Source organism: Ipomoea nil, unplaced genomic scaffold (assembly GCF_001879475.1).
Source record: "Ipomoea nil cultivar Tokyo-kokei standard unplaced genomic scaffold, Asagao_1.1 scaffold1317, whole genome shotgun sequence".
NCBI classification, from domain to species: Eukaryota; Viridiplantae; Streptophyta; class Magnoliopsida; order Solanales; family Convolvulaceae; genus Ipomoea; species Ipomoea nil.
The window spans coordinates 4,974,021-4,986,069 of record NW_017617745.1 but is presented as its reverse complement, the minus strand read 5'-3'; the positions used below and the strand labels follow the sequence as shown (position 1 = coordinate 4,986,069).

The 12,049-nt window shown below is 33.9% G+C and overlaps 1 protein-coding gene and 1 long non-coding RNA gene across 2 annotated transcripts; both read left to right on the top strand.

Moving 5' to 3' along the window:
• The first annotated feature begins 3,241 nt into the window (after window positions 1–3,241).
• On the top strand, window positions 3,242–3,601 carry LOC109185327. The gene is made up of 3 exons (XR_002054965.1): window positions 3,242–3,321; window positions 3,366–3,409; window positions 3,542–3,601. It is a non-coding gene; the product is annotated as an uncharacterized LOC109185327 (long non-coding RNA).
• Window positions 3,602–8,562: 4,961 nt separating this feature from the next.
• LOC109185289 (zinc finger BED domain-containing protein RICESLEEPER 2-like) lies at window positions 8,563–10,921 on the top strand. Its single transcript, XM_019335268.1, has 3 exons — window positions 8,563–9,839; window positions 9,969–10,755; window positions 10,843–10,921. The coding sequence occupies exons 1-3, from the start codon at window positions 8,563–8,565 to the stop codon at window positions 10,876–10,878; spliced, it is 2,100 nt and encodes a 699-aa protein (XP_019190813.1). The 3' UTR covers window positions 10,879–10,921.
• The last annotated feature ends 1,128 nt before the right edge of the window (window positions 10,922–12,049 follow it).

Below are 12,049 nucleotides of genomic sequence, written 5' to 3'. Positions count from 1 at the left end.
CTTTCTCAACCTACTAAAACACAAAGAACCAATAACGCCTCCACTGAGGCTCGAACTCACAACCCGGGTACCATTAGACCACATAGTCTTGGTGCCTAAGAGAGCACTTAGTATTATACGATCTTGTCTTTTCCAAATTGTGTAAAGGGGATTAATGGTGTTTGTAGCTGCATCGGAAAGTCGTTCTAGAGCTTTGATAGAAGCATCAACATAGCTAATAACATCAAGGCCAATGAGAGTAGACTCAACTTGATTCCTCCATATTGAGAAATTGGTTGTAGTTAACTTAATGGGAAAATGGGTTGGAGCATTGAGATGAACATTCTAGGTGGTTTGCGTGATAGACATGCTTGGGAAAAAAAAAAAAAAAAAAACTCAGTATTAGCCTCTTGATACTATATAGAAGCTGTATATTGAATAACCAAAGTAAACAAATGTTACCTCTTATATATAGGCTACAAACAGAGAGTACAGGAATAATTACAACCAACCTAAAATTAATAAAGAAAATAGAACACCAAAAACAACAGGACTTATTCTTTCACAGGCTAGAGGGAGGGAAAAACTACCAGAGGTGTTCATAAAGTAATGAAGTCGTAATTACAGTAGTGACTTAACATAATTGTAGGTTAACTATAAAATTTTAAAACATATCAATATAAATTTAATTTATTATTGCATAATAATAATAATAATAATAATAATAATAATAAAATAATATAAATATTTTTATAGATATTTTTACAATGTTAATCGCTAATAATAAATAGTTAATTTTGTTAAACATTTTTTTACAATTCATTGATGTGGTAATTACTAATCGGTGATTGTGGGCATAGTTATTAAAGAGAGAAAGGCCGTACAGTGAGTGGTGCAGCAGATCGAGACAGCAGAGCAGTAAGTGTGGGGTGGTTCAGAACTTAAAGAATGTCAAATAATTTTAACATCATTATGCTATCATTCAATTTCAGAATCTCGGAGTATAAGCCGGACAGGTGTCGAGATCTCGTGGTCAAATGTTGCTTGGTTTGGCCGTCAGATCTCTGGAGCTCACAGTAAAGAAATGTTGCTTGGTTTGGGAAATGGGGACAGTGACTTCTGAGTATCGTCTGTGACTGTGTGAAAGGCTTTTTTAAGGATTTCATGTTTTTTAAAGAAATGTTACTCTCTCTCTCTCTCTCTCCCAATTTTCCCTTTCTTCCGTTCTTCATAAATTTTTGCAGCGGAAAATTGATTAGCTCGAGAGACTTTTTTTCTTTCTTTCTTTTTTTTGCATGAATAAAGTAAGGGTTTTTGGGACCCCTGAAGAGGACAATTAAATATGCTTGAAAATTACTACTCACTCATCATTTCTATTTCTTTCATGGTCCAGTTTTATTATATATACTAGTATTTTTTGTGCGCGATGTGCAAAAGAAAATAGGTGTTCAATATTAATATATTATATTAAAATTTTAAATTTATTTAGATTTTTGATATTTAAATTATTCTAAATAATAATAATAATAATGTAAATCATTTTTATAAATTTGATATTTATATTTATTTAATAATTAATATATAACTCAAATATTTAATGTGTATGTATTATTATTAATAAAGAAGATAAGAAAATATATTGTGGATGCATGTGCATGGTAACAATAGTGGAAAAGATAACGGAAGTTATAACGATAGGGGTATGTTTGTCCAAAATATTTTAATGTACAACCTTTATAACATAATGTACAAAAAAACTTAACGGAAAAACCGGACATAAATCAGGGGTATAACTTTCATTCACACTTATTATGTTTTTAGATAAGGAAAATTAAAGATCATGTGAAAATATATAATCTTGTAAAAAATGGAATAAATTTGGAAATTTTATTTCAAAATAATGAACGAACAATATCTATGTTTAATTAAATAAATATATGATAACATTTTTTAAAATAGGTAAAGTTTTGCCTTAGGGTTGGGGTTCAACCTTTTGAAAGAATTCTTCATTATATGATTTAAGACCAAGGACGATTAAATGTTAAAAATTAAGGAAAAATAAGAAAAAAGCACCGATGACATTTTCATAATTATGATGGTATATTTGAAAACGCTTAATAGGGGCAATTGCGGATAATTAATAGTGCATACACATTAGCACTATTATAGACCATGAGTGCCATATTGGTTATCCACGAATGCATTATTATGGCCGTGTTTGATAAAATAGTTCACCTTTCAGTCAATTTTTGTTTATTTGACCACTATTAATTGTTTGACTTGGTTAAAATATCAATATAAGTGTTTGGTTAATTAGTTTTTTGTAACTACAAAATGCTACAATTCAAAAAGCTGTTCAAAGCAATTTTTTCAATAAATTTTTTAAAAATAATAATAATTATACCAAACAGCTATCAGTAACAGCTAATTTACCAAACACCTTTCTACAATCATAGTAATTATAAAATTGTAACCACATTTTTTTTATTTTCAACTTTTGATTATATTAGATGCAGGGGTGGATCCAGGAATATTTTGAGTGGGGGTGAAGTTTAAATGAATTCAAAAATGTCGATAACAAAATATCAAACACCGAGTTAAATATAAAATATATTATAAATTACAATACAATGTTATAATGAATTACATAATAGTTAGGGACGGAGGCAAATTATACTTGATGCAAAATTTTAAAGCACTTTGAAATACTATAAAAATATTAATGACAATATATGAAACGTAATCAATAAAAAAAATAGTATACTTGAGGCAAAATTTTAAAGAACTTTGAAATGTTCTAAAAATATTTATGACAATATATGGAATATAATCAATAAAAATATTAATATACTTGAGGCAAAATTTATCAATAAAAACATTAATATACTTGAGGCAAAATTTTAAAGCACTTTGAAATACTATAAAAATATTTATGGCAATATATAAAACATAATCAATAAAAATATTAGTTGGGATAGAAAAGACACTATACATCACAAAAAATAAAAATATTAAAATGCTTTCAATGGGGTTTGATCCAAAGACATTAGATTAGATATATATTAAATTAAATCTTGAAGTACAACCACTTTAAGCTATACAAATGCTTATAAACATACATACATATATATATATATATATATATATATATATATATATATATATATATATATGATTTTGCTATTGGGTGGGGAGGGTGAGGGGGAAACTGCCCCGTTGCCCCCTCTAGATCCGCCTCTGATTAGATGGATGGTGGATTGAGAGATAACAACTCCGAATGGTACCTTTCGAAAGGTACCCGGAAGGTTACGAGAACTGACCTTTATGATTTTAAAGTTTAAGGTGCGTATTTTCAAAACTTAAGGTGCGTCATTTTAACACTTAAGGTGCGTCATTTTTACACTTAAGGTGCGTCAGTTCTACACTTAAGGTGCATAAGTTTTACAGTTAAGGTGCGTCATTTTAACACTTAAGGTGCGTCATTTTAACACTTATGGTGCATCATTTTGACACTTGAAGTGCGTCATTTTATCACTAAAGGTGTGTTGTTTTAACACTTAAGATGCGTCATTTTAACACTTAAGGTACGCCAATTCAACACTTAAGCTGCACCAATTCAACACTTAAAGTGATCCAGTTCCCGCATTTTTTTTCTTGATTTGAGTCGTTGATCTAGATTAGACCAACGACTCAAATATCACTGCATCTTTAGCCTAGGATACTCTTCGCACGTGAATCTCTCACACACACACACGTCACCTCAAAGCTGGTTGGTAAATTTATTGAACGAAATGCAATAAAGGATTACAAGCTACAAAGTCGTTGGTGAAGATACAAAAGCAATTCGTTTTAATTAAGCTGGATTTACCTAACTGCGAACAAAACATTTGCATCACATTATTATATGCAAAAATGGTCTAAATGCTAAAATGCATTATTCTGTTACATTATTATATGCAAAAATGGTCTAAAGGCATTATTTTTTTACTCGAGTTTCAAACAGCTTTGTTCGTATGTAGTACCATAATTCTTTGAGGACATTATAAATTTGTGGACCTATATAGGCTTAGTTATTAGTGCAAGTAAAATGCTGTAGAAGTTTGAAAATTTTAATTTAAGATGTAGCAAGCTAGAAGACAAATGGATATTATTTCATCATTTTCAATGGGGATACTCTATATCTTTTATAATTTGACTATGCCTCCTTCCTGCTAGATCCTTTTTAATTGTCTCAAAATTGCAAATCAATTCTTTAATATTAATTATTATTTTTGAGAAAATGACACTTTTTCCCCCTGAGTTATATGCATATAGAACTTTTTTCTCTTGAATTATTCAAGTAAGCATATTAGCCCCCTCAATTATTCTAAAAGTGACAGTCCCCCCCCCCCCCCCCCCCCCTCACCGATATATTAAATTGACATTTCTACCTTTAAAGTAAACATTTTATTTATATTTCTTCTCCAACAAATTATTGCGTATACGTAGGGATGACCACGGTTCGACTCGAACTTAACCGGACACTATACCAATCGAATTAAAAGTTTCCGGTTATGATTCAGGGATCCAGAACCCACTATTTGCATTTCAGTTTATTAAAATTATGAATAAAAAAAATTGGATCCTGAACCGTGAACCGGCGGTTCCAAATCTGGTTCACGATTTTGAACCGTCTTTATTTTAAAATAGTCTAAGTTCAACAATAAATGTATTTTATTTTTCAGTTTGAAACATGAACTGGCCATTCCGGTTCGCGATTTTAATAAACTCTAAATATCGGGTTTTGATTATAAATTGTAATTGGAATATTTCGGTTTGGTTGCTATAGTGTCTGTTTCGTTTGAACCAAATTGTGGTCATAATTTGTTGGAGCAGAAAAATAAATTAAATATTTATTTTAAGGGTAAATATGTCAATTTAACATTTCGGGGGGGGGGGGGGGGGGGGGGGAGGAATAGGCACTTGAATAATTTAGGGGGAAAAAGTGCTATAAGTATATAATCCAGGGGAAAAAAGTGCTATTTTCCCTATTATTTTTTGAATTATGGGTGTGACACAAAGTGCTATAAGTATTCCTCCGGAGCCATTGCTCCTCACCTGCTTCCGCCAGCTTGCCGCCGATCTCATAGACATACGCAATGTCATAAATAATATAATAATACATATCACGTGATAGTATACCGCCAATCAATTGAGCAAAGCTCATTACCACCAATCTCATAACAATCACATAGTCATCGACATAGATAATTGAGGCTCAACAATAGCCCAATCAAGAACAATCACAAGAGTACAACATTTGTACAAGCTTCAACAAGAGATCAATCCAAAGACTTAAAGGAGAGACATAAAAGGAACATTCAATACAATGACACAATAACGATAGACTTCAATCCAAAAATTACAATGATTGGTGAATACAAGTTACCAATCTTCATTGAGAACGAATGAACAAGCACATACTAGTACCAACAACGTAACTAGCATGCAAATCAATAGGATAAACATAACGGTTCAAACGAACATCAATGACTTCACATTAATCCAACGAATCACAAAGTTGGACCTTTAAACATGATTCAAGACTCATAAATCCTATCATGGTTACTTAGGACATCGTTCTAAACGTACGAAATATCAAAGCAAACACACAATTGCACAACGGTTCAACAAAATGAAGGTCAAGACATCACACCAGTGGGCAGAACGGTGGGGGGTCAACCACTCGCCACGCCCCCCACTGTGTACCAGCGGGAGGAACCGCGGTGGCCAACCACCCGTGGCCCTCCCCGCTGCCACACCACACCGGTACCAGCGGGTAGACTGGCGGGTGGCACACCACCTGCCCGTGTACCCGATGGTACACCCGAGCCAAAAACAACTCCCCTTCGGGGGAAAATGCAATGAAGTCCAAGTTAAGTCCAAAACACCCAAAATCTCACATACAACTACAAGGGAACTTGAGCACATGAAATAGCTCAAAGAATAGCATTTGTGAACCGTAAAAACAAGCTCTAAACATGCATAAACACAAGAATATGCATAAATAATTCTCTCAAGAACATCAATAGATAATCAAGAAATCATTAATAACAAGTATAAAATAGGTTTTGTAGAACATGAGTTACCTCTTAAGCCTAAGAACACTTTCTCCAACTCCTATTATTCCTCCGGAGGTCTTCTTCTTCAAGATCTTCCCAAACACAACCAAAAACCCAAACAAGACAACAAAACTTAGAAAAATGATAAGGAAAGACTAAGTAAAAACACTAGCCAAGCTTAGGACTTCCCCTTCCTAAGGTTTTGGTGGATGAAAGTTAGGATCTTGATGGATTCCTTGCAAGATTGGAGGGGGATTCTAATTTAGCTTGGAGAAGAAGCTAAAGTTTAGAGAGATGGTAGAGTGAGGATGGTTTCTTGCCTAATGTGAGGAAGACAAAGGTAGCAGCAATATGGAAATATCTTGGATAACAAGTAAAAGTTAGGAAAGGACTAAAATAGCCTTCCTTGTCCACAAAAAGGTTAGAAAGAAATCAAAGGCTAGGTACAAGGCATAAAGCATAGTGTCTTTTCCATTGACTAATTTAATTGACTAAGAAATTTTGTCAATTTAGGTCCTTCAACTATTTTAATAAGGAAATTTAGGAAAGAATTTATAAGGCAAGTTTAGAATTAATTAAATAATTAATTTCGTTTAAGGGTAATTTTCTGGGGTGTCACAAAGTCGGGTTGTGACCTAAGGAAGCTTCAAGGAGCATACCTTTTGGGAAGTAGTGAGCCCAAAAAATACGAGAGACAAGGGATGTAGGGTTGGTCAGAAAGCGCCATCCCTGGCTTCCAAGCAACACAAGATTGAATGCATGAAGTTGCTTGAAACCTAGACCTCCAAATTTCTTAGGGACACTTAGTTTATTCCAAGCTAGCTAGCTAGTGAATGCCCCTAACACTAGGGGTGTTAGCGAACAGAGCTTTCGGCAAACTACTCGTGTTCGTGTTCGGTAAGCGTTCGTTTATGTTCGTTTGTTAAGGTAAACGAACATTAACAAACAAAATTTAGAGCTCGGTTAATAAACGAACAGAGTTTGAACAGTTGTAAGCTCGTTTGCTAAAAGATCGTGAACAAGCTCGTTTGTGTTCATTTAATAATGTTCGTGAACAAGCTCGTTTATGTTCGTTTAATAATGTTCGTGAACAAGCTCGTTTGTGTTCGTTAATAATGTTCGCGAACATGTTCACAAACATATAAGTAAGTATATATATATATATATATATATATATATATATATATATATATATATATATATATATATATATATATTAGTAGTATTAATTTAATACAAACACATAATAGTATTAATTTAATACGTACAAATACATAGACATGGGTAATTACTAATTACTTAATTAGCTAGGTAACTTAAACATTGTTTAATAAACAATAAATAAGTCACTTTTATTTAGCCATTTAGGGACTAGGGTTTTCCACGTTTCAAACTTCAGATCATCCTTCGCACTTTCAGTCTTCACACTTCACCGCTCAATCGTTCTTCTCCGCCATCATCGTTCACACCTCCACCGCGACTCCACCTTCACCGCTCACACAGTCACACCTCCACCGTGAGTCCGTGACTCTGCCTTCATCGCTCACACGTCCACCGCAACTCCATCGCAACTCCACCAACGCTGTCTCTCGTAGCCACCTGCCCTGCTGCCCAGCCATCGCCGTCAGCCGTAACCACCACCCCAGCCAACACCGACTGCCGTAGCTACCACCCTAGCCAACGCTGACCACCGTAGCCACCACTTCCCAGCCCAACACCTCCGGCCTCTATTGACGGTAAATACCGTACCTCTGTAAACATATACTTCATTAGTGGTTATTGTTTAACTTCATTAGTGTTTATTGTTTATTGTTTAGCTTCATTAGTGTTTATTGTTTATTGTTTAACTTCATTCTGTAATTATCGGCTTGTATACTCAGTACTCACCCTCCCTATGAGCAAATGGCAGAAATAGTATACTTGATTACTGTTTATTGTTTAATTGAAAGCAGAGAGAAATTCATTGAAAACATAGAGAATTTTTTTTTTCATTTCTTGATTAGTGTTTATTGTTTTAATCATACTGTTTCTTTTCTTGTTTGCCTAAGAGAAATTTCTTGTTTCTTTTAATCATTGAAAACATACGGTCTGCTACTCTATTGTTTAATCCTACTGTTTAATCCTCAGATCTCCTTGCTTGCCTGCTGACTGTTGTTTCAATCGTCCTCGAAGCTTTAAAAATACATACGGTATTTTTAATTTTTGTTTTTTTTTATAGATTAATATTATTGAGTTTATATTCACTTTAGAGCTAGTATGCCACTTTGACATTGTATTTGTGTGTTTATTTGTTCTTTGAATTTTCTTGTTTAGCTGGTTGGATAACTGGACAAGATGAAGAAGAACAATATAACATATTGTACTATGTCAATGTGGTAGTATTCTTTATTCTCTACTTTTTTTTTTTTTTTGTTTGCATTATTATAGAAAGAATATAACATATTGTATACATTTTTTTTAATTACTTGTTTGTATAATAGCTATGTCTTACGAAGATTACAACACAATTGATGAACCTTCAATTCCAAGTGTTGGTTCTTCAACAATACCTATTGAAATGGAAGAACTAAACCCAACACCAAATCATCCAAATGTGGAAATCATTGGATTTGAAGGTGATGTTGAGAAGGACATTGGCCGAGAAGTTGAAGAAGTGGAAGGAGAAAGCGAACCTTATAAGAAGAAGCAAAGGAAAAAATCATCAGTTATTTGGCAAGAAATGACAGTGGTGAAACTTGAGAATGGGGAAGAAAAAGTGCAATGCAATCATTGCAACTTTAAATTGAAAAAGCAAAAGGATGGCACGACCACACAATATAAAAGACATTTAGACAGTTGCATAAAACGCAGAATCAATCTTTCAGGGCAAAGGAACATTTGTGTGGTTCCATCGACACAAAAATCGGAGAGTGTCAGTGGTGTTCAGAGTTGGAAGTATGATCAAGCAAGGATGAGGGAGGTTATATCTCACATGATTATGGTTCATGAATTGCCATTTTCGTTTGTTGAGTATGAACTCTTCAACATAGTCATGCAATCTGCAAGTCCATATTATGAGCGGATTGGTCGAACAGCAACCACAAAAGATTGTTGGTCAACTTATGAGCTAGAAAAGAAACGAGTACAAGGATTGTTGAATTCAGTTGACAAAATTAGTATCACAACTGACATATGGACATCAAATCAGAACATTCAATACATGGTGATAACTTCTCATTTTGTGGACATGGACAGTAAGTTGCAGAAAAGAGTTCTAAACTTTGTTGAAGTGCTTCCCCCGCATACCGGTACATGTGTTTGTGATGCAATATACAAATGTTTGCAAGGATGGGGTATTGAAGAGAAAGTGTGGACAATCACAGTGGATAATGCTTCTTATAATGATTCAGCTGTGAGGTTGTTGCATGACTCTCTTTCTTTTCATACAACTTTGCCACTAGAAGGTAAGTTGTTTCATGTTCGTTGTTGTGCACACATATTGAACATTCTTGTGCAAGATGGCCTTTCTGAGATTAAGTCTATCATTGAAAATGTCAGAGATAGTGTCAAGTATATTAGTGCTTCACCTCAACGGTTGCATAGTTTTAATGAGATTTGCAAACAGCTCCAAGTGCCTAACAAGAAGTTGATTTTAGATTGTTGCACTAGGTGGAATGCAACATTTGCTATGTTATCTTGTGCTTTGGATTTCAAGCAAGTATTTCCTCGGTATCAACTTCGAGATCCAAATTACAAATGCTTGCCTTCTGAGGATGATTGGCAAAGGGTTGAAGAGATTTGCTCTTTACTGGTGCATTTCAATGAAGTTACTAAAATTATCTCAAGTAATTTATTATACAGTTCTAAACTTTATACATTTCAATATATATGATTGTTATATAATTATAGTATTTGTTTTTTGAATATAGGTTCTGAATATCCAACAGCAAATTTGTTTCTTCCTGAACTATATAACATCAAAGAAATTCTCGGTCAAAAGTCTGAAAGTGTAGAACCTTGGATGAAAAACATGGCCCAAAGGATGCAGCATAAGTTTGACAAATATTGGGGTAGTAGCAATCTATTACTTTCTATTGCTGCCGTTTTAGATCCTAGAAATAAGATGACATTTATCCAATTTGCTTTTCCAGTCATTTATTCTGAAAAGGAAGCTACTACACAAATTGGTATTGTTCGTGATGCTTTGTATGAGTTATACAGGATCTATTTGGATAAACATACAACAGCTTCAAACCAATTAATGGAAAATGATTCTCAAGCAAGGAATACTTCTGTGCAAGGTGTTACTACTGTTTGGAAAGGGAAGGGACCGGCTGTTGAAACTGGGAGATCAAAATTTGAGAAATTTGTGAGAAATGTTGATACTGTCCAACATGTGAAGTCTGAATTGGATACTTATTTACAGGAGGGTGTATATATTTGTGAAGGGGATTCGGTTGAATTTAATGCATTGGATTGGTGGAAGTCAATGAACTTGAAGTTTAGAGTATTATCCAAAATGGCATGTGAAATCTTATCAATTCCAATCACAACGGTTGCTTCAGAGTCAACATTTAGTGCTGGTGGTAGGGTTATTGATACATATCGGGCATCTTTGGGGACCGATACTGTCCAAATGCTACTTTGTGGAAGTGACTGGTTGCGTAACTTATATGATATGAAAAGAAAACCAAAAGTAAGTACTGTCAATTCTTTTATTATATCATTTATTTTCAATACTTTTTATGTCATATAACAATATATTATATATCATTTAATGTAGTTTACTGAAGATGTGAAGACTATATCACTGGAATGAACTTGGAGTTAAGGTATTAAGCTTTTGGGATGATGGATGCAGAATATAAATATATCATGCTTTATGTTTTTATGTTTTGGCCCTGTTTTGGCTTGTAATGTGAGCAGACAAATTATGTGGACTTGGATTTTTATTTTGATATTAGATGCTACGTACGGATGGACTTATTAAGTTATTTGTATTAGTTTTGTTGTTTGTTTGATTACTATTCATGAACATAGATTATTTATTGTTCACGAACGAATTGTGTTCATGAACATGTGCATGTGTTTGTTTATTAAGTGTTCGCGAACATGTTAATGAACGTAAGTGAATATGTTCGTGAACGTGCTTGTTAATGAACATGTTCGCGAACGTGTTTGTTAACGTTAATGAACATGTTCGCGAACGTGTTCACGAACGTTAACAAACACGTTCGCGAACATGTTCGTTAACGTTAATGAACACGTTCATGAACGTGTTCGCGAACGTTAACGAACACTAACGAACTCTTAACAAACGAACACGAACAGGATTTTCAAAAACCTTAACAAACGAACACGAACACGAACACTCCAAATTCCTTAACAAACAAACACGAACAAGCTCCGTTCGTTTATGTTCGGTTCGTTAACAGCCCTACCTAACACTGTTGTTATTTCACTAAAATTTATTCATTCTCCACTCTAGAAACTCACAAAAATTTTTGGGAGTAAAAAAATACTCATTGCATACATAGGCATTGCTTGAGCCACACCTTTGAGCATAATTTCTTTCCTTGTCCGAGAGAGCAATTTCTTATTCTAGGCACCTATTCGGTCAATCAATTTCTCCTCAATATATGTAAATATGGCTTTCATGTTGTGACCTATAAATGATTGAAACCCCAAATATTTTTTGAATCATTCTCCCTGCGTGACATCTAAAATTCTAGCCACCTCATTTCTTTCCTCAGCACAAATCTTCTTGCTAAATGAGATGTAAGATTTATTAAAGTTAACTTGTTGAATAGATAAATTCTCATATGTACTCGGGAATTTATTATTTTGAATCTGCTTAGGAGTTAGCTTTTAAAAAAAAAATAACAAACTGCCATCCGCAAAAAAAAAAAAAAAAAGATATGGGAAACTGAAGGTTCACCTCGTGCTACTTTGTAACCATGTATAAGACCCTTCTTTTTGGCCTACTACAG